At 42.6% G+C, this 26,684-nt stretch overlaps 1 protein-coding gene and 4 pseudogenes across 1 annotated transcript, besides 13 other annotated features; 4 read left to right on the top strand and 1 right to left on the bottom strand.

The window, feature by feature from the left end:
- Nucleotides 1-211: a microsatellite.
- Nucleotides 212-374: 163 nt separating this feature from the next.
- Nucleotides 375-412: a sequence feature (AT_rich).
- A 62-nt stretch (nucleotides 413-474) lies between these two features.
- On the bottom strand, nucleotides 475-1,832 carry Tb11.05.0001 (annotated as a pseudogene).
- Nucleotides 1,828-7,068: a repeat region.
- Nucleotides 7,069-9,448: 2,380 nt separating this feature from the next.
- On the top strand, nucleotides 9,449-10,927 carry Tb11.v4.0023 (annotated as a pseudogene).
- A 34-nt stretch (nucleotides 10,928-10,961) lies between these two features.
- Nucleotides 10,962-10,991: a sequence feature (AT_rich).
- A 3,407-nt stretch (nucleotides 10,992-14,398) lies between these two features.
- Tb11.v4.0022 lies at nucleotides 14,399-16,075 on the top strand (annotated as a pseudogene).
- A 90-nt stretch (nucleotides 16,076-16,165) lies between these two features.
- Nucleotides 16,166-16,212: a microsatellite.
- A 573-nt stretch (nucleotides 16,213-16,785) lies between these two features.
- Nucleotides 16,786-16,915: a sequence feature (A-rich).
- A 2,215-nt stretch (nucleotides 16,916-19,130) lies between these two features.
- Tb11.v4.0021 (variant surface glycoprotein) lies at nucleotides 19,131-20,696 on the top strand (the record flags this gene model as incomplete). Its single annotated transcript, XM_824684.1, has 1 exon — nucleotides 19,131-20,696. One exon carries the CDS (start codon nucleotides 19,131-19,133, stop codon nucleotides 20,694-20,696), a length of 1,566 nt encoding a protein of 521 aa, XP_829777.1.
- Nucleotides 20,697-20,959: 263 nt separating this feature from the next.
- Nucleotides 20,960-21,102: a microsatellite.
- Nucleotides 21,103-21,137: 35 nt separating this feature from the next.
- Nucleotides 21,138-21,188: a microsatellite.
- A 35-nt stretch (nucleotides 21,189-21,223) lies between these two features.
- Nucleotides 21,224-21,274: a microsatellite.
- A 2,347-nt stretch (nucleotides 21,275-23,621) lies between these two features.
- Nucleotides 23,622-25,163, top strand: Tb11.v4.0020 (annotated as a pseudogene).
- Nucleotides 25,164-25,525: 362 nt separating this feature from the next.
- Nucleotides 25,526-25,545: a microsatellite.
- A 917-nt stretch (nucleotides 25,546-26,462) lies between these two features.
- Nucleotides 26,463-26,500: a sequence feature (AT_rich).
- Nucleotides 26,501-26,607: 107 nt separating this feature from the next.
- Nucleotides 26,608-26,635: a microsatellite.
- Nucleotides 26,636-26,664: 29 nt separating this feature from the next.
- Nucleotides 26,665-26,684: part of a microsatellite that runs on past the window's edge.

Below are 26,684 nucleotides of genomic sequence, written 5' to 3'. Positions count from 1 at the left end.
ATTATTATTATTATTATTATTATTATTATTATTATTATTATTATTATTATTATTATTATATTCGTATATACACACACTCACAACACTCTCCTATTGTTATTATCATTATTATCATTATTCTTACTATTGTTATTACTGCTCTTATTATTATATTCGTATATACACAGTCACAACACCCTCCTATCATTATCATTACTATTACTATTACTATAACCACAACTAATATCTGCTAAATGAACTAAATTAGAAATAGTTCATAATAGCACTCAATTTTCATACCTTGTTATACTATCTACATTACACCAAGAGACCACATTTGTACACTTTTTTGAGTTTTTCAAAAATTCTCTAACTTTCATATTTTTCTCAAAAAGTATTATAATATATTAAATTTTAGTAAATTTATAAAATTCCCTCAAAATATCAAACGTTCATAAATTTAATAAAATTGAGAAAATAGTTTCTTAAAGTACCAGAAAAATTAAACAGCAAGGCCGCAAATAAAGAAACCATGAGGGCTAATTTATTATTGACGAGGAAACTGGAATCCTTGCACTTTTTTCTTCCAATTTGCAGCCATCTTCACACTCCTTTTGCTGTTTTACTGCACATTTCTCCTCTTTCTTCTTATTCGCTTTTGCCTCTGCTTCTACACATTTATCACCCTTCAACGCACATCCATCTTCTGTTTTGTATTTCTCTTTGTCTGCTATTAATTCACACTCGGTTCCTTTCTTTGAACCAACCAATGGTGGGCTGGTTTCTGATTTTCGTTTGGGAATATTCTTTCCTGCGTAGTAAGCTATAGCCAACGGTCCTTGGGTCCCGGCCGTTACGTCAATGACTGTGCCCGCAACGTCGATTCCATTAAATTTGAATTTTATCTCTTCCGTAAGAGGTTTTATGTAGTTTGTTTGAAATGCTTGGTTGTCGGCGCCATAAACATGGTTTATTATTTTTTTAAGTTCGCTCTTATGTTGTTCCGAGAAAGCGTCCGATCCTCCTTTACCTGGTAGTAGCATCGCACTTAGTGCCGCTAGAATGGCGTCGTTGCCGGATATGTCTTCCAGTTTTAGCTCAGAGAGCTTCTGCACATCTGGCAGCTTGGCTTCTTCTGCTTCACATACAAGGTAGGCAAGTCTTTCGGCTGCGCTGGTCGCCGTTGTTTGCACTTTGTTTGGGCAGTCAGCTCCCGATTTTGTTATTGTAGCTTTCGTGATCTTCGGGTCGGTTCCTAGCTTTGTTATTTTCAGTCCTAGAGCGTTAGTGCCCGCGAAATTTACGCCAGTTGGTTCGCCGTGTTGGCAGTCCCCGTGGGTGTACGTGTTTGAGCTTGCTGTTGGGTTTACCTTGGTCCCTGCGATTGCGTCTAATGTTAGTGTCGTCAGGTAGCTGTCGTCAATCAACTGAAGTTGGTTAAATTTGCCTTTGCCTACTGTGTAGCTGTTAATCTTTTGCAGCGCATCTTGATTTACTTCGCATGCTTTTGGCGTCGCTTGCGCCTTGATGCCGGTGTATTTGCAGGATCCGCTGCTGCCGCTGTTGTAGGCGGTTGTGCCGGCCGCAATCGTGCCGTAGTTTGTCACTGCTGTAATTAATTGAATTTGCAAGGCTGTTGACATGTTTGCTGACCGCTGTCTCAGCGCCCTTGCAGCTGCTTCCAGCGGTTGCCTGTTTCTTTGGTACGATTCAGCCGCCATATTATTTTTCTGCAATCCATAAACAACTAGGGCTTTGAAGCCTGACCTCCTTATGTTATCGGCTGTTTTTACTGCCAGAAACTGCCAGCTGCGAACCGTTTTGTAGTTGGATGCTATGACCTGTTCCCCCTGGCGATGCCGGCCACCTCAACGTGGTGCCAGGGTCCAGTACCCCGTATCATCGGGGGAAGCCAAGAGCCAGCAGCGTTCCTTTCATGGGGAACACTGCTGTGCTCCGGCTACAGCATCATACAGCACAGGGAGCAGCAGCGTCTTGCTGAGACACCGTTTTTCATTTGTCGGTCCCTGGGCACGTGCCAGCGTGCCATCAGCAGTATCATCCGCACTAAGATGCTGCTGTCCGGTGATGTGGAAGAGAATCCCGGCCCGTCGTTGCGCGGGATGCAGTGGAACTGCGCCGGGCTATCTCAAGGAAAGAGATTAGCACTCCACAAAACCCTTGTTGATGAGCGGATCGCCTTTTGTCTGTTGAGTGAGACAAGGATGACGCCTGGAGAGGCGGCTTGCTTTAGCGTTGCTGGCTACCAACATCACGGAATAGCTCGTAACTGCAAAGGAGGTGGTGTATCAACACTAGTGAGGGAGGACCTACCAGTCGAGACCGGTATGGCCGTTGTTGGGGGGAGTTGAACAAGTGCATGCAACAATTCACCTTGCACGTGGAACGGCGCTGACTGTCACGTCGGCATACATCCCACCAAAACACACCTTCACGGCAACTGACCTAGATACGCTTCTGACGACTGACGGGGCCCAGCTCATCGGTGTAGAGGCTAACGCACACGCGTTGGCATGGGATCGCGCGAACCCACCAAATACCAAGGGTGAAACCCTCACACAGTGGTGCATTGACAACCAGTTTCTGGTCTGCAACACTGGTGAGTGCACAAAGTACGCGCGCCACCACGGGGAGTCCACCCCTGATGTGACACTGTCAAGGAATTGCACAGTGGACACGTGGACATCGCTGTATTCTCCCGATAGCGATCACCATCACATATTTTTCGACGTTATCGTCGGAGAGGACACAGATGCACTGAGTTGCCCGCGGCTTCGAAAGCCCATGTACGCATGGCTAAAAGCTAACTGGAGGAATTTCCGTCTCAAGGTTGACGAGCTCTGCGGGAAAATTGGTAGAGAAAAAACCGTCAACACCCTGGAACAGAAATTGAGCTCCGCCATCCGCATTGCGACGAAGGTCTCCGTCCCCCGTGGCTGCAGAGCAACGCCATCACATTGGACACCTGAGCTCGCGAAACTCGATGAAGAGATCGCTGGATGCGGACCCTCCCACCGAAGGGAAAAGTTGGTAGCCACGCGTAAGCAGATACTGGACCGTACCACAAAGAAGAGATGGAGCACGCTATGCTCCAGACTTGCGGTGTCAGACCGCTGCAGTTGGCACATTGTCAAGAAGGTATATGCGCCACGACTACTAACCACACCGGCTGTACTTGTTGATAACGCGGCCATCACGGACTACTGTCAAGCTGAGAGGTTCATTAAACTGTACTCGTCCCGCGCAAGAAGACACCCCGACTCACACCCACCGGCACCCATAAAGACGATAGCGAGTGAGTTCAGTCCCATCACGATTGCTGAGCTACGGAGATCGATCAAACTGCTACCGAGTGGATCTGCAGCAAGAACTGATTGCTTACACAACGAGGCACTGCAACATCTCGGCAGAACAGCGCTGAATGTTGTTCTGAGGCTATTCAATGAGAGCCTACGAACGGGAGTCGTGCCGCCTGCATGGAAGACTGGTGTTATCATCCCCATCCTGAAGGCCGGAAAAAAGGCGGAGGACCTCGATTCTTACAGGCCTGTGACGCTCACGAGCTGTCTATGCAAAGTCATGGAGCGCATAATTGCCACGAGGCTTAGAGACATTGTTGAGTTCCAGCTGACGCCGCAGCAATCAGGCTTTCGCCCCGGATGTTCAACGCTCGAACAACTCCTCCACGTCCGCGCTGCCCTCTGCCGTCCCACGCACAAATATCGTACGGGTGCTGTATTCGTTGACTACGAGAAGGCATTTGATACAGTAGAACACAACAGCATTGCGAGGGAAATGCACAGAATGAAGGTATCACCCCACATTGTGAAGTGGTGCGTATCATTTCTGAGTAACCGAACTGGCAGAGTGAGATTCAAGGAGAAGCTTTCCAGAAGCAGAACATTTGAGCGAGGAGTGCCACAAGGAACTGTCCTTGGCCCAATCATGTTCATTATTGTCATGAACTCGTTGAGCCAACGCCTTGTAGAAGTGCCGTTACTGCAGCACGGATTCTTTGCAGACGACCTAACGCTACTTGCGAGGCACACCGAGAGGGATGTCATCAACCACACACTACAATGCGGTCTCAACGTGGTGTTACAGTGGTCAAAAAAGGACTTTATGTCTGTCAACGTAGCGAAAACAAAGTGCAAACTCTTCGGGTGTATAGAGCGCCACCCCCTTACATTACAACTGGACGGCGAAAGAATAGGAGCTGACAGGACACCGAAGCTTCTAGGAGTAACATTCCAGTGTCTGCAAGGGATGGCAACACATGCGGCCGAAACGAGACGCAAGATGGACTTCCGACTACTGCAGATAGCAGCCATCTCAGCTTCTACATGGGGGCCAAGACGACAAGTACTGAGAGCTTTTTATCTAGCACTCGTACAGGCACATACCATGTATGGCATTGAGGTATGGTACTGGGACGCTTCGGAACGAAGTCGCGATCTCCTTTCAGCAGCACAACACAAAGCCAGTTGCATCATAGCTGGCATACCCCATGGGACGCGCAAAGAGGACTCTCTGCTGGAGGCAAACCTCCTGCCACTCAAGACGACCACTCTTGTGCGCAGCATGAAATTCATGCTGATGTGTGAGTCACGAGGCGGATGTTTGCGGCGCAGTGCTGAGGAAGTATACCACAGCAAACATCTAGTCAAAGCCCTACATTCCCGCACCATGCGGTCTTACCTTCACCTCCGCATTGAGCCACGCGAGCACCTACTAGAGACATCGACGCTCCGCCACAGCTGCCGATCACTATTTCACACGCAGATAAAGCCTGCGTGCGCTGATGACCCTGACGATGCCAAAAGGGAGGCTTCCGAAAAGTGGATTGCACGGCATTTTGCACGGAGGGGGAAGGAGCCACCGCGGCGAGAGCACTACGAATTGTGAACTGATGGATCCGTGTCCCTCGGTGAGAAGTCCGGAGCAGCTGCCCTGCTCTATAGAAACAACACGCTGATTTGTGCACCCAAGACCGGAGCAGGGGAACTCTCATGCAGTTACAGAGCGGAATGCGTAGCATTAGAGATAGGACTGCAACGGCTGCTGAAATGGCTTCCGGCATACAGAAGCACACCGAGCAGGTTGTCCATCTTCTCTGACTCGCTGTCAATGTTAACAGCACTGCAGACAGGCCTCCTAGCCGTAACGGACCCAATTCTAAGACGACTATGGAGGCTTCTGCTTCAAGTTCAGAGAAGGAAGATACGTATCCGACTGCAATTTGTGTTTGGTCATTGTGGCGTGAAACGGAATGAGGTTTGCGATGAAATGGCCAAAAAGGCCGCTGATTTACCACAGCTGCGAGATACATGGATCCCCGACATCATTGATTATGCGAAGCGAGTGCTTATGTCGGAAGAAGTCCATGAGAACACTCATAGGTTTGGTATCACGGGCAACCACTTTCCGACAAAACATAAGGAAGAACTGACGAGGGAAGAAGAAACGGGACTGGCACGCTTTCGGGTTGGGTCTTCAAGGCACTATGGATGGATGTTGCGAAAGATCAACCCGAGTGTGCCTCCACAGTGCCGATGGTGCAACCCGCAACATTCAGCGATAGGGCCAACAATACAAACAGCCCCAACTGTTGTGACACGCACTCTTCAGAGAACCTCCGAACCGACCAAATGTACGGAATGTGATGCCACATATCAATGCCGCTCGAGTGCTGTAACGCACATGGTAAACAAACACGGCTTTGTGCGAGCTGATGCCCTCCGGAGGATCAAATACGGCGATGCAACACCTGCAGTGGATATCCCCCCGGAGCCCCCTCCAGTGGTAGCGATCGTTCCTCTACCATCGAGCACACGAGTCCCGATGAGACCGCAGGTGCTTCATTGTACCCTCTGTGCCTCCAAATTCGCAGTGCCAGGCCGACTATTACACCACCTTAGAACAATACATGGCATAGGTAGCGGTAGTTGCCGCGTGAAAAGGGGGCGAGAGAACGAGGACTCAGTGCAAGGAGATGGTAGATCCCCAGCAGCGCCAGCCTCTCAGGATACACGGAAGCTGCCATTTCAATGTGACCTGTGCGAGGCGAGCTTCGGTACACGTTCTTCCCTGTCACTACACAAGAAATTCAAACATAAAAGCATAGTGACGGAGGACGGTACCGTGGTGGTGGTGCAATTCCCTCGTAAGCGTGCCCGTGAGGGAAACGTTGACATTCCTGGGAAGGTCGAGGTGCAGTGTGGTGTGTGTCAAAAAGTGCTCAGTTGCAGGGACTCCCTCATCCGACACTGTAAGGCTTTCCACAAAGGTGAGGGAGTCGAGCTTAAATGCAGCAAAAGCACGAAATTGTGTGCCACTGATTCCCCGCATACAAACACATCCATGTTGGTGTACCCGACATGCGGAAGGCAGTGTGCTAACAAAACTGGCCTCACCCTACATCAAAAGAAGATGCACGGTATGAAGGTAGAGCGCGCTGTTACCAGCCAACGCGGCGACTGCGAAGAAACGTCGCTGCACTTGATGAGCTGTCCCGGTTTGAAGGAGTTACGTGTCAGGTTTGCGGTAGAAGGTGTGTTTGTGCAGGATATATGTTTTTCCAAAAGGCTGGCGCAGTTTCTCATTGCGGTTGAACGGAGCCAGCCGCAGGTGAAGTCCTCCCCTAAGGTAACAGTCATACAACCCACTCTCCCTTCTGCAACTTCCCCCCTTATTGCCGAGTGTGGAGCTAGCAGGAAAAGCACCAACCGCAGGAATAGTCCAGACACCCTCAGAGACAGAAGGGGTATGCAGTCAACAAGCAACAAAAACAGAAAGAGGGGAAGAGAATAATAAACGAATAACAAAAATCAAAACAAAAGGATTGCTAATTGACATCTTTGGGAGAGTCTAGGGTGGGAGGCTTGTCGCCCCATCTGCTGTGTTCCGTTCAACTGCGGAGCTACAACAAAAATTATAGAGAGTGTTAGGCTGAATAAAAAAGGTGAGACTCTGCCACAGTTGCCAGACCGATAGCATCTCAGGGCTCTACGGTGATGGCTGATGGCCGCGCCAGTGGGGGGAAACTCTCACGAAGGCACGAAGAAAATTCAAAAAAAAATGCCGACGTGACAGTCAGCGCCGTTTCACGTGCAAGGTGAATTGTTGCATGCACTTTTTCAATGTGACCAACAACGGCTATACCGGTCTCGACTGGTAGGTCCTCCCTCACTAGTATTGATACACCACCTCCTTTGCAGTTACGAGCTATTCCGTGATGTTGGTAGCCAGCAACGCTAAAGCAAGCCGCCTCTCCAGGCGTCATCCTTGTCTCACTCAACAGACAAAAGGCGATCCGCTCATCAACAAGGGTTTTGTGGAGTGCTAATCTCTTTCCTTGAGATAGCCCGGCGCAGTTCCACTGCATCCCGCACAACGACGGGCTGGGATTCTCTTCCATATCACCGGACAGCAGCATCTTAGTGCGGATGATACTGCTGATGACACGCTGGCACGTGCCCAGGGACCGACAAATGAAAAACGGTGTCCCAGCAAGACGCTGCTGATCCCTGTGCTGTATGATGCCGTAGCCGGAGCACAGCAGTGTTCCAAAAGAGGAACGCTGCTGGCTCTTGGCTTCCCCCGATGAGACGGAGCACTAGACCCTGGCACCACGTTGAGGTGGCTGGCGTTACAAGGGAGTAGAGCACGTATTAACCATTAGATAACCTTCGTGAAGAGTGGAGAATTAGCGGCAGAACTCTGCAAAATTCACACTGACATACGGCTTCCAAATTTCTTGTTTTCGTAGTAAGGACAAATTATATAAGAGTTCTTGCTTACGCAGAGTTGAAGCACAAAATGAAAGAAAAGAAAAGGGACGGAGCCTACTAGTTACAAACAAGTTTCGAGCCAAAATAATCTGGTGATGTAAAATAAGCAACAATCGGAAGGACATGCAGAAGAGGAACCGTCTCAGTGCAGAACAGCAACGGTACATGTTTGATTATGAAACATGTAATGAAGATCTTCCTCCAAGTAGAACCAATAAAGAACACACGCTTTGAATTTTCAGGCATAGAAATATATGCACTGCTTTCGGAGTCACATGGACTGCCAGAAATATAAAGATATTCTACCGAATTTAATATGGAACGATATGGTTAAAAGATAAAGTAGAAAAGTGTCGCAAAACAAAATTTACGTCATTGACACAATGGGTTTCTATGACAAAGCTAACCTTTCAGAGGGTGAACAGGTGAAAGGCACGACCATTGAAAATGATAACTTACATATTATAATAAGTGAGACATTTGTCTTTCAAAGGATAATCAATATATATAATAGCCCAATAATAAATTACCTAATACTGAAACCGCAAGAAGTATCAAGGCATCAAGTATAGTAGAGCATTCTACAGCGGTATTAGTACATTCAGAAAAATCTAATATAAGCAGCGGCCACTTCAGCGGCATCCACAGAATCTTATTATTAAAGTAAAGGGGACACAAAGGGGACAATTAAAATAAAAATACGTCTAGATGCACAATAGCTTCCGGCAGGGCACCATATGCTAGAAAAGTGCACGATAAAACAGAAATCAAAGAAATCATAACAATTATTAAGATAATGTGCGCAAACAAGGCGTAACCACAAGCGGAGAATTATTGCGTACAGAGATGGCCAGAGGGCTAACACATTAACACCAACTTAGAAACAACATCCAGTTCTCAGTTTCACGCTACATATGGTCAAACTCTAATATTTGAACGAATGAAAAAAGTAAATAGAAATCTGAAAATAACTAGGGGTAGTGTCAAAATGAGTATATATAGAGTGATTTCTTTGTGCATTTATCTTTATGCGCTACACAAAAGGACTGAGTCAGTATGACAGACAGAATAAAAGCTTTAGAAACAATAAATCCCCAATTAAACAATTTAACATCCAAAAAGAGTTCACCAACAAACCCAAGGTAAGAAGCACCAAAATGTACACCGAAAAACAATGAAAAAGCCTCAACAAATCTACTAAGCTCAACTATAAGCAAGATTAGGTTTAACTATGCCACAGTATCGCTAAGTGAGAAGAAAAGCGGTGATGGAGCTAACTGGAAAGCGCCTGTAGTTTCGCAGACGTTTGGTCGAGAAACTGCGATGTTAGTTACAATACTTGTGCTGACAAAAGTGGTAACTGGGAAGATATTTCAACACTGATATAGCACGCAAATATGGGAGCTTATAGCGTTTGACACAAAGAGAGAAGCGTAGCGACAAAAAAACAGAGGCAAGAAGGGAAGAGGTTATTTTGTGTACAAGTTTGGAAAGTTGATGCATTAATTATAAGCCAACCCGCAGACGACCAACCTCCATGTAAGCGGCCAATCTCGCACCGTTAACATCAGAAACCACAAGGATCTTCCCCCTTTTAAACACTAACAAAAAGACCTACAAGCAGAACACCAAAACCACAGTAGTAACAAAAAAAAGGTGCCGCCAAGAATAAGTAGACTATGTTGTTAATAGCCACAGCCTTACTTGTAACAACCAACGTGGCACTGGCCACTCCAGGAACACCGGCTAAAGCAGTACAAGACGACTGTACTGAGAGAAAATACGTGGCCAACTTGCTAACGCATTTTTCAGGCAAGCTAACCGAACTATTCGGTACAGTTCAAACCTTGAGCAACCAACAGAAACAACTCAGACTCGCAGCGGAACAACGTGCGGCGACTAAACTCGGAATGGCATGTGCGCTGCTGGAAGCAGTTTCAACGCAGTGGCTAGATAAAGAAATCAGCAAACAAAAGACCGTACCGACAGCAATCACTTAGCTCTCAGAGTATGTGGGACACAGAACAGGGGTATTACTTCTATCACGTATAACGCCTGTTAAGGCAGACGCAAAGTACACAGTGGCGGCAGAAGCGGACTCGGCCACCAACCCACAAAACAGCAACTTCAACACAAGATGCAGAGTACACCCAATCGTGACGCCGCCAGCTAACAGAAAATGCAACACGGAAGCAGCGGAAACAGAACTTAACAAGGTGGACGAGCGGGTAACCACCGAAACACAGCTTAAGTTGCTTAGTGCGGCCACAATCAAAGCGATGCCACTGTTCGCGTCGTTGCAGGAAAAAAGCAGCCCAGCAGCTAAAAGAGCTCTAACAGGCAGTGACGGCTGCGGAAACGACGCAGGTGTTAGAAGCAATGGCATACCCATTCAAGGCTTAGCAACAGAACAAAAGGTGCTCACACACACAACCGTCTCCATCGAAACAGAAAACGCGTGCAAGACACCAAAAACAAACGAAAACTACGACGCAACAGACACAAGCGAGCTTGTGTACAAAGTATGCCTTGCGCGAAAGGCTGACCTAACAACCCAACCAGCACTCGGTAGCGAAACCCTAGACGAACTAGCAGACGATCCGACCGCACAAGACACAGCACTAATCCTAACCACGAAAAGCGACAAAGAGCAAGACCCAGATAAGCGCAAAGCAGCAGTAGCGAACATACTTGGCAAAGGAGACGAAACCATTACCAAGAAGTTTTTAGCGAAACTGACAGAAAATAACGCGGCTCTAAAGCTACAAGACGACGCTCAACCAAAGAGCATAGAGACGGCAAGCGGAAGTGATTTCCACAAAGCACTGGCTTTATTTACTGCTCAAACAAACCAAAAATCGGTGCCACAAGAAAAACCCACCAATGCTGAGGGTTCTCCTAAGAAAGCAGACTCAGGAGACAAAAAAGGAGAAAAGAAAGACGGGGATAATACTGGAAAACCTGTGTGCAGCAGCTTTCAGAACCAGACAGCGTGCAACAACGGATAGAACTGCAAATGGGAAAATAATAGTTGCAAGGATTCAAGCTTTCTCTTCCATAAGAAATTTACTCTGATGGCTGCTGCTTTTGTGGGTTTAGAAGAATTTTATCATTTTAAAGATATTAAGCTTTTCTGCTCAATTTTGTGAAGTTTATGAGATTTATATTTCGAAAATTTTTTGATATATTTTAAAATTTTTTGATGAAAACGTGAATCTTTTTAAAAGTTATTAAAATGTGCATGTCTTGTGCCTATGGGTTAAAAACAAAAAAGATAGACTGTGAAAAATGATAAATTTTCTAATTTAATTCATTTTGTTTGTTTTCATCTTAGGAGTAATGGAAGATTATAGTAATAGTAATGATAGTAATAAAGGGGAGTATTGTGAGTGTGAATATACGAATATTATAATAAAAGTAGCGGTTGAGGGGCAATGAACGGCAAAACTAGAGGCACTTATAGCTATGAAATACGCAATATATGTAAGTAAGTGGGAGAGCGCTGAGGATTATATTGAAGGACGCGCAGAAATACAAATAGAGGGAGAAATGGAATATGTGTAGTTCCATACACAAACATGACGATGGACATTATCATACATATGGTGGTTATGGGCGGCATATAAGAAGCACGCTCAGTCTAGTGTGCGGCCCAAATGGAGTTACTATATTATCTGCAACAACAGTAGAAATAGCTAAGAAGCCAAATCGGTGGAAAATTTGGGAAAGTGGATAGTTGGCATATTTACAGCACAAAGGCTTAAACTTCATAGTAAACAAGAGGACCAGTAGTGTATCTGACTACTTTAACTGCCATAACAATGTACATAGGGGTTCATGTAGCGTGCAGCAGCAGTCGTACTTGAATGTGAATTAAAAAAATAAAAAGTGTAGGTCCGTGATGAAATATAATCCCTAAACATTGAGCACACACTGTTTAACAGCTATATCATAAAAATATCAGAGCAATGCATATATATTGGTAAACATTACTTCATAACTAATCATATTATCTGCGCAACTGCCTTCTTCTCTTTTTATGGGTTTCTATTAATCTTTAAGGAATTTCAAGTTCTTTATTGCTATTATGATAACATCTTATGAAGTGTATAGGAAGTATTTATGGGACTATATGCTGTTTAACTTTTATTGTTATGGGTATTAATCTACTCGTATTGCTGTACAGCTTGTATGACAAAGGTGAATCCACTTCACTTGAAATTGGTGAAAATCAGTATATGAGATTTGTTCCGCTGGATGTGAGGAGGATTTGGAGAACTGAAAATTATTTGGTTGTAGCTGGAATACCTTCAATAGATAATGATGAAGGATTTAGACGACGACATTTACAGAGAGAAACGTGTTGGAGTTATCCTGAAGTGGCGAGAAAATTAAATAATTTCACTGGAAAGTTGCTTATAGTGTATGCACTTTCACCTCATACAAATAACAATTGCGAGCTCAGAGAAATTGTTGAAGAAGAATCAGAGTTAAATCAGGATATTATTATTTTGCCTGTTTGCGATGTGAATCCAACAACAAATGAGAAAGTGTGAGATGCGGGTAATTGGGGATGGGAAGCGGAACTGACAATGAGTAGAAAAACATACTTGTGGTTCAAATTTGCAGTTGAAATATTTAAACCAACTATTTCCTGTATAATGAAAGCAGATGATGATATTTTTATGAGAGTGCTATTGTATTTACAGCACCTTAAAATATTGCCACGATAGAAATTGAATATGGAAAGAGCTGTTGGTTATCCCAAAGAATTTAGTGATGAAATTACATGGCACACTATTGGTTATGCTTCCACACTATCAAGAGATGTATTTAAGGAAATTGTTGATTATGATCCTTTGAGAAAGTTAGTAAAATCACCAATTAAATTCAGAAATTTTGAAATATCGATTTTAGAGCACTTAATGAAGATATTATGGTGGGAGAGGTATTAAGGAATAGACTGAAATTTGATGGTTTGCTGACAGTAGAGATGCAAGATTGTTGGTATGTAATGCATGCAAACAGGAGCGCTTTTCACGCAACTAATTTAACGCCTGAAAAAACTATCGTTTTCCATCACATAAGCGAAGAAGACTACATACACCTCAAAAACCGCTACAAATATGATTCTATGCTGAAGCCTCTGGTTAAAAAGCTTACAAAAATTGACGAACGGTGGGCAGAGTTTCGATGTTAACGCGGCGTTTTTAATTTAACATAAACAAAAAATTAAAAAAACATGGACAATCAGCCACTGATATCTATATGAAAACATGACCGCTATAGAACTACCAGCTTTTACCATGCTACTATCCCTTCCGACCCTCTTTATCTAACTTCAAAGGACCGGTCAAGGCTAGTACCACCCTTTTGTCATTGTTAGTGGTTCTTCTACCGCTTTAACTGCAAGGTTAAAATAAAAAACTACAGAGTGTTTGCAGTTGTAGTTCAAACTCATGCAAATCAAGGATGGTGTAGACTCGTGTTGAGTGCCAAACTAAGTAATATTGAAATTATCACAATTGAAATGAGGGGTTTGTACAGTCATATCAAATGGCCTAGATGGGTTCTGAAATTTTTGAAAAGCCATAATACAAGTCATGAGGATATTTAAATTCATTTGGATAGATCTGATGTTATAGTTAGTGACGGAGAAAAATATGAAAATGTGTGGAATATTTTATAGAAAATAGTGCGGAAAATGAAGAGAAGTTTAGTGAAGAAGATATAGCAAAAGAGAATCACATTTCCCCTATTATATTCATGACAACATCAGAATGTTATGCTCCTCAGTTAGATTTGGTTATGAATTCGTATCACAAAGAGTGTGTGGAGAGATGTTATTAGTTTTTTAATGTTGGAAACAGGATAGAAGAGAATGAAAAATTAACTAATTTACTAATATCAACTCCTAGTGGCAAACCTTATCTCAATGGTGGTGGTTTAACAGCAGGAGTGTGGGCTTTTAAAAGTTTTGAACATGCATTTAATGAAATACTAAGGAAGCGAGGAGTGGTGGTCAGATCAAAGTATATGCAAACTTTTTCTCATTTGATGTGCAATTCGAAAATAAGCTGTTAGGCAAAGATTAGTTTTGAGGATAGGAATGATTGGATTGAATTATGAGGAGAGATTCTTTTCTATTCTAAATAGTAAAGTGGTTGGAGAGTCTCCATTTATTCATTTTCCTGGAAAATCAATTGCGTGGAAAGGGAAAGCTAAGATGATTGTAAAAAAAAATTATTTGGTGTGAACAGTTGGAAGGAAGGGGGTTTAGTACGAACTCTTTGAAAACGTTTCAAAAATATGCAATAGATGGAAAAAATAGGATTTTGAATCTGGGAGTATCTGTGGTGAAGCGGCTGACAGAGGGGTTTGGTTAAAACTAAGAAATTCTGAAGAAAGGCCAACACTTCCTGCCATACAGACAAGGAACATCGGGGCCCCAGTACGCAACCTAATTACTCGTAGCCAGGCTGTCAGGGAGTAAAACTAAAATGTCAAAAATCACCGAGTACTTAATGTCCTGTATGCTGTTCTACGCCCTTTTTCACCACATGACGCAAATCACCCTTATGCGCGCACAGCACATATCTAAGCCAATACGACAAACAAAGATGGATCTGCGAAAAAATGAACTTCGAACCACAAACATGAGCAAAGTACTCGGCGCACTGTGTCTATTTGGAGCTGCCTTAACGGTGTCCGCAACAAACAGAAATGCTGGGGAATACAAAGCGCTCTGTGACCTTCTCAGTCTCGGAAAAGGTGCGCCTGACCTGTCAATAACACTAGACACGAGAACAGCAGCGGCAATTGTCAACGACATATTTCTCCTCAACCTGACGACGGCAACGGAATCGTTCAAGACGAACAAAGACGGTGAACTTTCGCCGACGAAAGACGACCAAAAACTCGAACAAATAAAACAATGAAAACAAAACCTGGAAGCTATAGCCGCCAAAACAGGCAATCCACAAAAAGCAGCTTACCCGATGCCGCAAAACCCAGAGGCCAAAGCAGCAGCCAACGCCTTCATTAGTAAAATTCACGAACGCGCCAAGGCAATCCTAGAGCACATCCAGGCCAACGCGGTATCAGCGAACACAGAAACGGACAACGCAAAGACGCTTATCTTGGAAGCACTGTACGGCGACGGCAACAACAAGTTTGAGCAGGCGAAACTTGAAACTAACATCGATGAGCACTGCAAATCAGCCGGCGCAACCAAGGAAAAAATAGCAATCTCAGTAAGCCACGACTTAATGTGGATCTGTATAGCGGCGAAAACCAGGACCAACGGCAACAACATTTGCAAACATGGAATAAGCATAAAGACAGTAGGAGACGGTAGCGGCAAAACAACCACCGCCACCGAATACACAAAATTGAAAAACGGTTGCGGCCTCAAAAAGCCACCCAGCGGCATAACAGGACAGATTATCCGACAACAGCTAAATAGCTTTACAACGCTAATCGGGGCCCAAGCAGCGGCGGCATCAACCGGACCAGCCATGTACGTCCTGGGCAAACCGCATACCGATGGCAAGTGCAACGGCAGCTCGGACAACGGGGTCTGTGTCGACTACGCACCGCACCTAACCGACGGCAATGGTCAACTACCGTGGGAAGCAAAACTACTGTCGGCGGCAGACAAACTAGATGCTGCCGAAGCAGTAATGTTACAGAACGCAGAGCTCACAAGGGAGTTAACCAACATCCAGGCTGCGGCAAGGGCAGAACTAAAAGCTGCCGCCTCAAGGACAGTAGAAACCAGCAAACCTGCCGGCAGTGACGGCAACCCAGTCGAGCACGGTAAAAAAACTTGCAGCAAACATGAAACAAACACCACATGTACAGAAAATAACTGCAAATGGGATGGAAAAACTGAAACAGGTGGAACATGCAAACCTAAAGATGGAGAAGGACAGGCAAACCAAGGGGCAGGAGATGGAGCTTCAGGAGCAGCAGCAGCTACATCTGGATGTGCAAGACACGGCAGTGATAAAGCCGCTTGTGAAAATGACAAAACAGGTGATAAACAAAATTGTGCATGGAGAAAAGGTAAAGATAATGAAGATGACAAGGATACAGAAAAATGCCGAAATGGTAGTTTTCTACTAACCAAGAAATTCGCCCTCACCGTGGTTTCTGCTGCTTTTGTAGCCTTGCTGTTTAAAACAATTTTCCCCTCTTTTTCTCCTTTGCTAAAAATTATTGCTATTTGAAAACTTCTGATATATTTTAACACGTAAAACCAGTCAAGGATATTGTATGTGTTTCCTGGTAGTAAGTTTCTGATTCTGTAAATTTTTTTCTAACAAATAAAAGAATTTTTCCCATTTTTTTCTTTTTGAATTTTTTGTGCAACGAGGCAGGAGAGGAGGTGGGTAGGGAGGTAGGAAGTTGGTAGGTAGGTTAGGGAGTGTTTCCAGGCTTAGGGTAGGGTTATTTCCCCTGATACTAATTTTTTTCTAGCAGCGAAACGGCGCGGCTTTAGATCTTTTTCAAAATTTTAATGGAGCGACGGCTGCTTTGTTATGCGCACCCTAATCCCTATGAGTTTGCGGCTTAGCAGCGGCGTTTAATTTTTCTTTTTTGTGTTCCTTTTCGAGAAATTTTTGATTTTTACACTTTTGACATTTTTTTTCACCAACGTCACCGACTCAATTCTCCCCCCCTCTTTTTGACAAATTTCTACGGTTTTTTGGCTGTTTATATCTTGCGTCATCGAGTTTTTTTGTTTTTTGGCTTGGTTTTTCTACAAGCGGCTTTCAATTTTGTTATTGATTTTTTTTAGTGTTAAAAATTTTTTAACATTCTTGATTTTTAAAAAACATTTCGAGTTTTTAAATTTTAATTTCAATGTTTTTTACTTTACCATTTTTTTTAGTCATTTTTTTAATTTTAAGTTTTTTAACATTTTTTTGTTACACATTCAATTTTTAATTTTTTTGAGTTTTGTAATTTTTTTATTAGCCCCGCGGCGATATTTTATTTTTTTGGTTCTTTTCGATCATTTTTTTATTTTTTACCTTTTTTTTTCGTTTCCGCGTTTTTTCCCCTTTTATGGCCTTTTTTAACCTTTGAAATTTTTGGAATTCATTTTTTTTCTTTGTTTTCGGTTGCATCAGCCGGAGGCTCGGCTACGGCGCATATAAATGATTTTTTTTAACTCCACCCGCCTGAGCATCGCCGATGTGGCGAGCACCATTATAGAGCCGGCAAAGCTTATGCAGCTTCAGCCACGATCCCCCGACAAAGAATGCGAAGGATTAACAAAAGCAGCTGATTGGAGAAAGAATGGAAACTGCAAATGGGAAGGCCCTGACGAAAAAGATGGAAAACACTGCAAAATGAATGGAAAAAAGTGTAACAAGAAACCCCAGCAGGAGAAGGACCAGGAGCTGCAACCGGGTGTGCAGCGCACAAAGATAAAACCGCTTGTGAAAATGACAAAACAGATGGCAAGCGAAATTGTGGATGGAGAAGTGGGAAAGATAACGATGATGAAAAAGAAAAGGTTAAATGCCCCTCTTTTAGTTTCTTCGCCAATAAGAAATTGGCCATGATGGCTGCTTCTTTTGTGAGTTTGGTATTATTTTATTATTTTAAGGATTTTTGAAGATTTTTTGCTCACTTTTATAAAAATTTCTACATTGAGAGAATTTAGTGAAATATTACAAAATTAACACTTTTGTAAAATATGATTTTTTGAGAAAAGTATGACATCTTGGTATGATATTGGCTTTTGGGTGTAAAGGTAGTATAGTGATAAGATATGCAAAGTGATTGATATAATGTTTTTGCTTATGTAATGGATATTAATTAAGGTTATAATAGTAATGTTAATAATATAAAATTGTTGGGAGTCTGTATATACTAACATTACAGAAAAGAATTTATGATAAGTTTAGATCCAAAATACTTAAAACAGTTGTATGGTAAATTGAGGTTAAGTAGTGAGAAATAATGATCGGCAGCCACTAGAAATATTATTATGAAGAAGATGCAGAGGATCAGGTAGACTATACTCACTTTTAGGAATAGACGTGCACAAATAAGTGTCACCGCTATTAATATGGTAACTCTGGCCAGAGACAGCCAGCACCCGGCAGCCACAGCAAATGTGGCTGCTACGTTTCACACAACGGCAGGATAAGGAGCTGCTTCTGACCAAAGTGTAAAGAAAGAGGCAGGAAAAGAACAAGAAAACGCGAACATGAACCTTTACGAGGACTCTATATGAAGTGCAGAGAATTAGAAGTGACACTTTGCCAATTTTGTCTTGGTATGCTGGCTAGCCTCTAGAGCATTTCAAGGAAAGAGTAAATCATTAAAGAGATGTGGCTGATATGCATCTAATAGTAAGTATTTATAGAAGTAAAGCAGCACAAAAACACTTTATGGACTCAAATTGCCGAACCTTAAGTAACCACACCAAAACATAGAAGACGCTGACAGTAGGAACTAGCCGCAGCAGCTGTGGGAGAGGAAACGCCGTTACTTTGTTGTTCCACAAGCAAAAAAGCATAGACGAATTTGTAGATAAAATAGAATCCAACAACATAAATAAAGGTTGTATGTATAGGTATAGAGAGTTTTCAACAATTTGGATCAATAAAGGACTGGCATGCCTGAGTATACATGGGGATTTTATGAATCAGGTTTAACGATATGTTGGAATATTGAATATGAATGGAAGTTGGGTTTTGTATGCCAAAGAAATTTGTCTCCAGTTAATGATTGGTTCTGCACTAAAAAGGTGTGCCAAATCAAAGCAGTCCAGCAGCAGTATAACCCAAACCAACAAGATCATATACACACAAAGCGAATTCAAATGCACACAAAATTTACGAACTGCAAGTACAGAAGAAATTGGCAGTAGCCATAAATCATAAACTGCAATTGAGCATGAAAAGAGAAATGGAGCCAAAGTGGAAAGCAACTGTACATCAGTCAGCGATGAATTACAGAAGCTGGTAAACTATTTGCTTATCTGGTACTCCACACCATGGTGACGTGCAAATGTTTCTACAGTGATACGACATAGAAGTGTGTGAAACTGAATGAGTTTAACTTAGAGAGAGTGTAGGACTAGAGGAAGAAGGAAGCAAATGGAAGGCAAAGTTGTGGTGAGATTAATTTTAAAAGCAATGGGGGACACCAAAAGTGTAGTTGCAAAACCCTCACAGCCATTTCTCAAGCCATAACAGCCATTATACTTTGTGGAGGCCCACGGCACGGCACACACCGTCGCAGACGCAGCTGAATTGATTCGCTTACTTACTTCCCCATCTGCGCTGTAAGCATCGAGGAGATAGCAGTCAAGGAAGAATGGCCCAACGCAGCAAAGCGGCAGGGCAAATCAAGGCACAAACACTAACAGCAATTGCAGGCCTTGTAGTCGCTGCCAAAACCCTAGGACTGGCATCGCCCACAGCTGACCGGGCAGCAGCGGCAGCAACAGACCCGTGCAAAGCAATATGGTACTTAGACAAACTGTCAGACCACATTCGCGGGCTGTTAAGCAGGGGCGAAGAAAACAGGCTCAACCTGGAGAACCAAGCGGAACAACTTCAGTTGGCCTACATTTCGACAGCAAACGGACACAAGAAGATCGGCTACGGCATACTTTTAGCGCTAGCGACTGATCGCCTGGCCCAACAGGCAGCAAGCATACAACAGGCGAAACGCCCGATGACGGCAGCAACACAAAAACTGGCTAATCTGTCGGCAACTCTCACGACACTACTCAGGATGCAAAACAGACACCAAAAAATGACGGCTACACCCACAAAAGGCACGGCGGTAGCGACCATTACGGGGAGCGCGGCCGTGACCTGCACATATACAGGCCAAACACAACAAGCAGCGACGCCGCTGTGCCAATTCCCACCGGAAGGCGAAGACAAGCTAGGTGCAGACAAGATAACCTTAACCGACCTAACGAAACTGCCGTACCCGACGCAAAAGTATACAGACGAGCTACAAGCAGACATCTACGCATTCTGGAAGGGCACAGTAACAAACACAGCAAGCACAGCAGCAGGCACCCCCTACTGCAGCAACGATTCTCCAACCTACAACAACGGAAACATCGGCGGAACTAACGCCATAGGTGCCATAATAATTCCCAAACCGCATGCACCAGAAATGGCACCGAACAGCTTATTCACCTCGGAGAATTCACAAGAGTGTGTCCAACCGACAACAGACAAAGGACCGTATCTCGACGCTAAAACAGCGGTTTTGCATGCCGTCTGTGAAGCACAAAAGGCGACATTAACAATAACCAGCTCGGCACTAGATGCTAAGCTAGCAGATTTTAAATCCGACGGACAGCATGCAAGCTACACACTGGCTGCTATGAAAGGGCAAGGCTTACTAGCTGCTACAGCGACAGAAATAGACAAGACTAAGGCAGAAGAATTTCTCAAAGTGGTGTTCGGCACGAAAGACTCAGCCATCGAAGACGACTTCATTAAGCCGCTTTCGGCAAACAAACTATCCTTTGCCGGCAAAGGCAAAGAACAAAAAGAAGAAGCAAACAAAATCGCAAAGTCAAATAACGCCGGCATCGCCATTGCATTTTTTGCTGGCCAAGCCTCAAAAGCGGAAGCAACAAAAAGCTCAGGAGAACAAGCAGCGGTTGATCCTTCCAAGAAATCAGACTCAGAAGACAAAACAGAAGAAAAGAGGAACGGGGGTAATACTGGCAAACCTGTGTGCAGCACAATTCAGAACCAGACAGAATGCGAGGCAGTCCAAGGAACTCCAACCCCTGGCAAGAAAAAAGTTTGCGGATGGATCGAAGACAAGTGCCAGGATTCCTCTATTCTAGTAAACAAACACTTGGACCTGACTATGGTTGCTGCTTTTATAAGTTTTGTAGGATTTTAGTATTTTAGTCTTTTTTTGCTCAATTTTACGAAATTCATAAGCAATTTCTGTTTTATGTGTTTTCTTAGCATTTGATATATTTTAACATTTTCGTACAACCTTTGAAAAATGTGCAAACTGGTGAAATTTATAGAAGTCTGAAAATATAAATTATGGTATGATAGTGGCCTACTAGTTCAAATTAGTAGTAGGGTTGCATGGTATTAAAAATGAGTGCTATTTTAATTTTATTATTCTTTTCGTTATCTGGATATTTGTTGTGGTAATAATAATAATAATAGTAATAATAATAATAATAATAATAATAAATAATAATAATAATAAATAATAATAATAATAATAATAATAAGGTTATTATATAATAATAATAATAATAATAATAATAATAATAATAATAATAATAATAGAAGAGTGTTGTGAGTATGCGTATATACGAATATTATAATAAGAGCAGTAATAATAATAATGATGATAGTAATGATAATGATAATAGGAGAGTGTTGTGAGTATGCGTATATACGAATATTATAATAAGAGCAGTAATAATAATAATGATGATAGTAATGATAATGATAATAGGAGAGTGTTGTGAGCGTGTATATACGAATATTATAATGAAAGTAGTAATGCTGTAGACCCTAGGGTCGCTAAAAAAGGAGCCCTTCAAACAATGAAGAAGATGCAATGGGAACAAGTGAGTAATGGAACTAAGTGAATGAGTGTAATAGTAAGTGTGAAATAGACGATGTACGAGGGATATTATTAAAAGAAACAGCATCAGGTCATCGAGAAGTAAATGTTAATGCAATATGTGGCATTTCATACAAAAATAAAGCAATTATGGTTACAATTTACAAAAAGATAATGGATCGACCGAAAATGGAGATCACTGTGCACTTTAAAGACTAAACAAACTCATTGTAGCTAACAAAAGGAAGGATTACAAGTTAAACCCGACTAAGAGCATTTTTTCTAACATGCTCCAAGAAATTATTTGAAAAATTCATTATTTTTATTTGAGGCGCTATTATGTATATAAAACAGTTAATAGCAGTGAGTAAAGAAGACAATGATATAGGTTTATATAAATGCATCTGTTATTGTTACTAAGCAGTAAAAAGAAGATACGGCAAATGGCGTAGCTACTTATTGCGAAAAAACTTATGACAACACACAAAACTAATAGAATTTTTTTAAAAAGACGGCAGTGAACGACACAAAGGCATAAGCAGAAGATAAAAGTTTAAAGTAAGAGCTTTATTAACTCACAATATAGAGTATAAACACTAACTCTTAATGACTCCACACCTGGGTGAATTAGCAAAGGTATTAGATAGAAGCAAGAAATTCTTTATTTTACAGATTCAAGTAAAGATTTAAAAAGTTAACTTAAGTATCATATTTGGTATATTAAAACGATATCACTGACGTTTAATAAAATTGAGTCCATTCTTTCTTGTGGCAGGAGTACTAGAATCAGTACTTCTTACCAGTATTTCTCCCACTACAGCTTTCTGTATCGATAATTTGAAAGAAAAGAAATAAGCACGGCCGGGTGACAAGCACAACAATTTAAATGGAAAAAAAAGGAAATAAAATTCAAATGAACGGAGTCTCTAATAAAACAGCAACAAAAGCGTCTCCTCAGTCCGTCTATCATCCATGCTCAAAATGAAGTATTAAGCATATAGAATATAAAAATGAGCTTTCTACCCGATCAAGTGCTGCGATTACGAAAAAAAACTTAGTATTTGACCCTGGCGAGCGCTGAAAAGACCTAAAGAAAAGCGTATTTTGCCCAAAATTGTAAGAAGAAGTTTCAAAGACAATATAAACTGTGTTTCTTTAATTTGATAGTGAATGCTAAAGTTAAGCAGTGCGAAGAAGCGCTGAGTGAGTATGAGTGAGTATGAGTGAGTGAGACGAAGATCATGGTGATTCTTATTATTGTTCAATCAAGCGTATGGAGCCAAAAGAAAAGAGAGGGAAACATGGAATATGTGCAATTCTATACACAAACATGACGATGGGCATCGTCATACACAAGGAGATGATGGAGGGGAGATGGTGCAGTGTACAGGATAAAAGGAGTCACTACGTGATCTTCAGAAGAAGCAACAGAAAGTGGAAGTAAGGGGAAAAAGAAAGAGTAAAAAAGCTGCATTCGTGAAACCGCCGAACAGAAAATAACGACTCAAGAAGAGATTTGATTTATATTTCACTCGAAAAGATATATATGTAATGGTGAAGGTTGTGGGTTTTGTGCATTTGTTCTGCTGACAAACCATAATATTACCTGGTGAAGACAAGGAACTTTGAATAATAGACTGTCCATTATTATTCGGCGTAGGTAGATTGATAATGGGGACCCTGGCGATGCCGACCACCTCAACGTGGTGCCAGGGTCCAGTACCCCGTATCATCGGGGGAAGCCAAGAGTCATCAGCATTCCTCTCTTTTGGAACACTGCTGTGCTCCGGCTACGGCATCATGCAGCACAGGGATCAGCAGCGTCTTGCTGGGACACCGTTTTTCATTTGTCGGTCCCTGGGCACGTGCCAGCGTGCCATCAGCAGTATCATCCGCACTAAGATGCTGCTGTCCGGTGATAATGGGAAGAACGTAATGCCATGGTGTGATTGTGCGTTGTGTAGTGGAAAAGCGGAACCTAATGGTAAATATCAGATTCTATTCATTCAAGAATGTGAAAAGATAGTGCAAGTAACTGTTAAGAATGTGAGACCACGTTCTTCAGCGAAAGCATGCCGCAACATATAACCGAAAGAACCTCTAATGTACAACATAACCCATAAAAGAGCAACATCAAACTTACTCTACTATACAATTTTCTCTCTCAACGCAGTAAAAAAGCCAACAGATGCAAATGGCGACGTTGCTTCTAATAGCAGCTCTAGTACTGTCTTTATCGGCACTAAAACGTGTACAATCTAACAGCGCCGACAATGACAACATAGAGCCATTTTCGGCACTCTGCGCGCTAGCTAACTTAGCACAAACTCAACCGGCAGCAATAACTGACGACACACAAAATAAGCAACTCACCCTAGACATACTCGCAGCAAACCTCAGTGTTAGTGACCAAAACTTCACCAACGCCGTTCTAGAGGACAAGGATTGGAGCAGCCTAACAGCGCAAGAAAAGGCGGACAGACCAGGGTGGGAAAATAACTGGCCGCTGTACAAGGAAGCCAAATCAACTCCCAAAACACGAACCAAAGAGGCTCAAGCACTATGGGCGACCCTAGCGCCGACCGAGAAAACCGCGAACCGGGTTAGACTTTTGTCTCAACATGCGCTAGAACTCTTTAAGGTAGCACAAAGCAAATCCAAAGAGCTTTCCATGACCGACGTAACGGCAGAACAGAACTTAGCCCTGTATGGCACCATAACAAAACCGGCGGAATTCAAGCCAATACCAGCAAGCAAAACCAGAGAAGACAGCTGTGGCAAAAGCGGCGCCGATGCCGACAACAAAGCCGGCAGCTCAATCTACTGGACATAACTTGTTTATGTGCTAAACATGGAACGAGCACAGCAACACACGGCAAGGCATGCGTTAACACGTGCACCGCTACAAACCTGGACACACCACCGGCCGCGGACACAAACTACCTCGCCGAAGCAGACAACCTACTCAAGTGCTGCCAAGCGTTTTCGCCGCACCACGAACTAAACGAAGCAACGGTCACGTCGGCGCTGGCGACATTCATAGGAAAATTGAAACACAAGCAGGGCAGCACCACCAAGCAAAATTACGTACTTGGCGAGCTAGACACCACCGGCGAAGCTGGCTGCACCGGCAACAAAGCTAGCAATGGAGGCAAGTGTGCCGCCTACAAACCGGAGCTTTTCACCAAAGGAAAGGCTGGGATACCATGGGCTGAGCACCTAGTGAATACTGCACAGAAGCTGCAAAACAAGTACAAAACCCTAAGCGCACTTCATACAATTGAAGCCCAGCTGCGTTTAATAAACGCAACAGTCCACAGCTATCTATACCAAAATCCCGTCCAGGTCCTCAGCACAACAGCCCCAGTAGTAAAGAAACAGCTCCCCACGGAAGCAGAATGCAACAAACATACAAAAAGCGAAAAATGCAATGATCCCTGCAAGTGGAACGGCAATGCCACTGATGCAAACAAAAAGTGCTCATTAGATCCAGCAAAAGCAGCAGAACAACAAGCAACCAAAACAGTAGGAGCAGGTGCAGGAGCTGCAACCACATCTGGATGTGCAAGGCACCAAAATCAGCCTGATTGTGAAAGTGACAAAACAGGCGAGAAACAAAATTGTGCATGGAGGAAGGGTAAAGATAATGAGGATGACAAGGATACAGAGAAATGCCGAAATGGTAGTTTTCTCCTAAACAAGCAATTCGCTCTCAGCGTGGTTTCTTCTGCATTTGTGGGCTTGATTTTCTAAACAAATTTCCCCTCTTTTTAAAAAAAAAACTTTGCTGTTTGATATATTTTAACACCTTACAATTTCCCGAAAATAATGTGTGTTCGTCAAATTGTGACTCTGTAAAATTTCCTGATGGGTGAATTTTTTTTTCCTTGTTTTTTGTTGAAAACGAATAAAGAAGAAAAGAATGAAGGAAGGTCAGGGTTAAATTTTCTAGCAAACATTGTTAGGGTAAATTTTTGGTCTTTCATTTCGGCATTTTTAGGTTTTTGATTTTAAGAGTTAATTTTTATTTTTTTAGGGTGAAGAGTGCCAAATTTTTTTTGCGGCGCGCTGCATTTCTTTTGGTGTACAACCAGGCACACCGCGCAGAGTGTCCAGATTTCCCGGTGGTGTTTAGCCGTTTAGGGTTAGGGTTAGGGTTTTCATTGTCTTCTCACTAAAAATATTTTTATTTACTAGCAGTAAAGCGTCGAGACTTTTCACTTTTTTCTTAATGGTGCAGCAGCTCTTTTGTTATGCGGACCCTAACCCTTATTCGCCGCTAAGCCATGCAACGGCGCTTAATTTTTTTTAAATGCCAGATTTTATCTTTTTGGGATTCATTTTTTAAATTTATTTCCATATTTTTTGATGATGCACCGGCTCTTTTTTTTTAACAACAAGGTTGCCACTTACTTCTACTGCAGACGTCAGCGTTTTTTTTTACTTTCATTTTTATCTCCACATCGTTACACTTATGTTCATTTTGCTTTTGTGAATTTCAGCTCTGCATTTTGCTGTGCGCAAGCCTTCAAATTTTTCCTTCTTTTTGTTTTACGCTGGCGCGTGGAAGTTTACTACGGGATACGATTTGTTTTCAAGGGGGTAATAAATTAAAAACACTAATATATGGGGAGAAAGATTAATAAAATTAGAAATTAACCTTCAGCATCGCAATCTGTTGCCTCAACCCGACGGCTTCCGCCGCTCAACTGCCAGGGGTGCGTTTTTAACTCCAGATCAGACGAGGACAAAAAGTGCACATTGATTGAGAATGCCAAACAAGCAGAAACAGGAACAGGAGATACAACAACAGATAGGTGCGCTTCCGCCAAAACTTCTGAAGAATTCACCAAAATAACTGGCGCAATTCCTCAAGGAAAGAAAGCTTTTTGTGGTTGCATTACTTACATTGATGGCGCTGGCCCAGTAACTCCTGTTTTTTTATCTCTTCCAGTTTGCTTGTAACAAAAAATTTGCTCTGATGGCTGCTGTTTTTGTGAGTATAGTATATTTTTTTGAATTCTAAGAATTGTTCTCATTTTTATTAAAAGTTACTTTGGTTTGTAGAGTTTTCTGAATTTTTTTTTAAATTTCTATAAATTTGATTTATTTTAGCATGTTTCGCCGAAAATATGAAGCTTTACAAAGCTGTCCACAGATGCAACTCTTAGTAATATGCGTCTCACAGGATCCTCTGGATCTAAAGTAGCTTGTGCTACGGCATCAACATCATCATCATCATCATCATCCCAATTACCCTAACCACACCAACAACACCAACAATAATAATAATAATAA

This window comes from Trypanosoma brucei, assembly GCF_000002445.2.
Source record: "Trypanosoma brucei brucei TREU927 chromosome 11 chr11_scaffold01 genomic scaffold, whole genome shotgun sequence".
Lineage (NCBI taxonomy): Eukaryota > Euglenozoa > Kinetoplastea > Trypanosomatida > Trypanosomatidae > Trypanosoma > Trypanosoma brucei.
The sequence above is the reverse complement of the archived record's forward strand: the minus strand, read 5'-3'. Positions and strand labels throughout refer to the sequence as shown.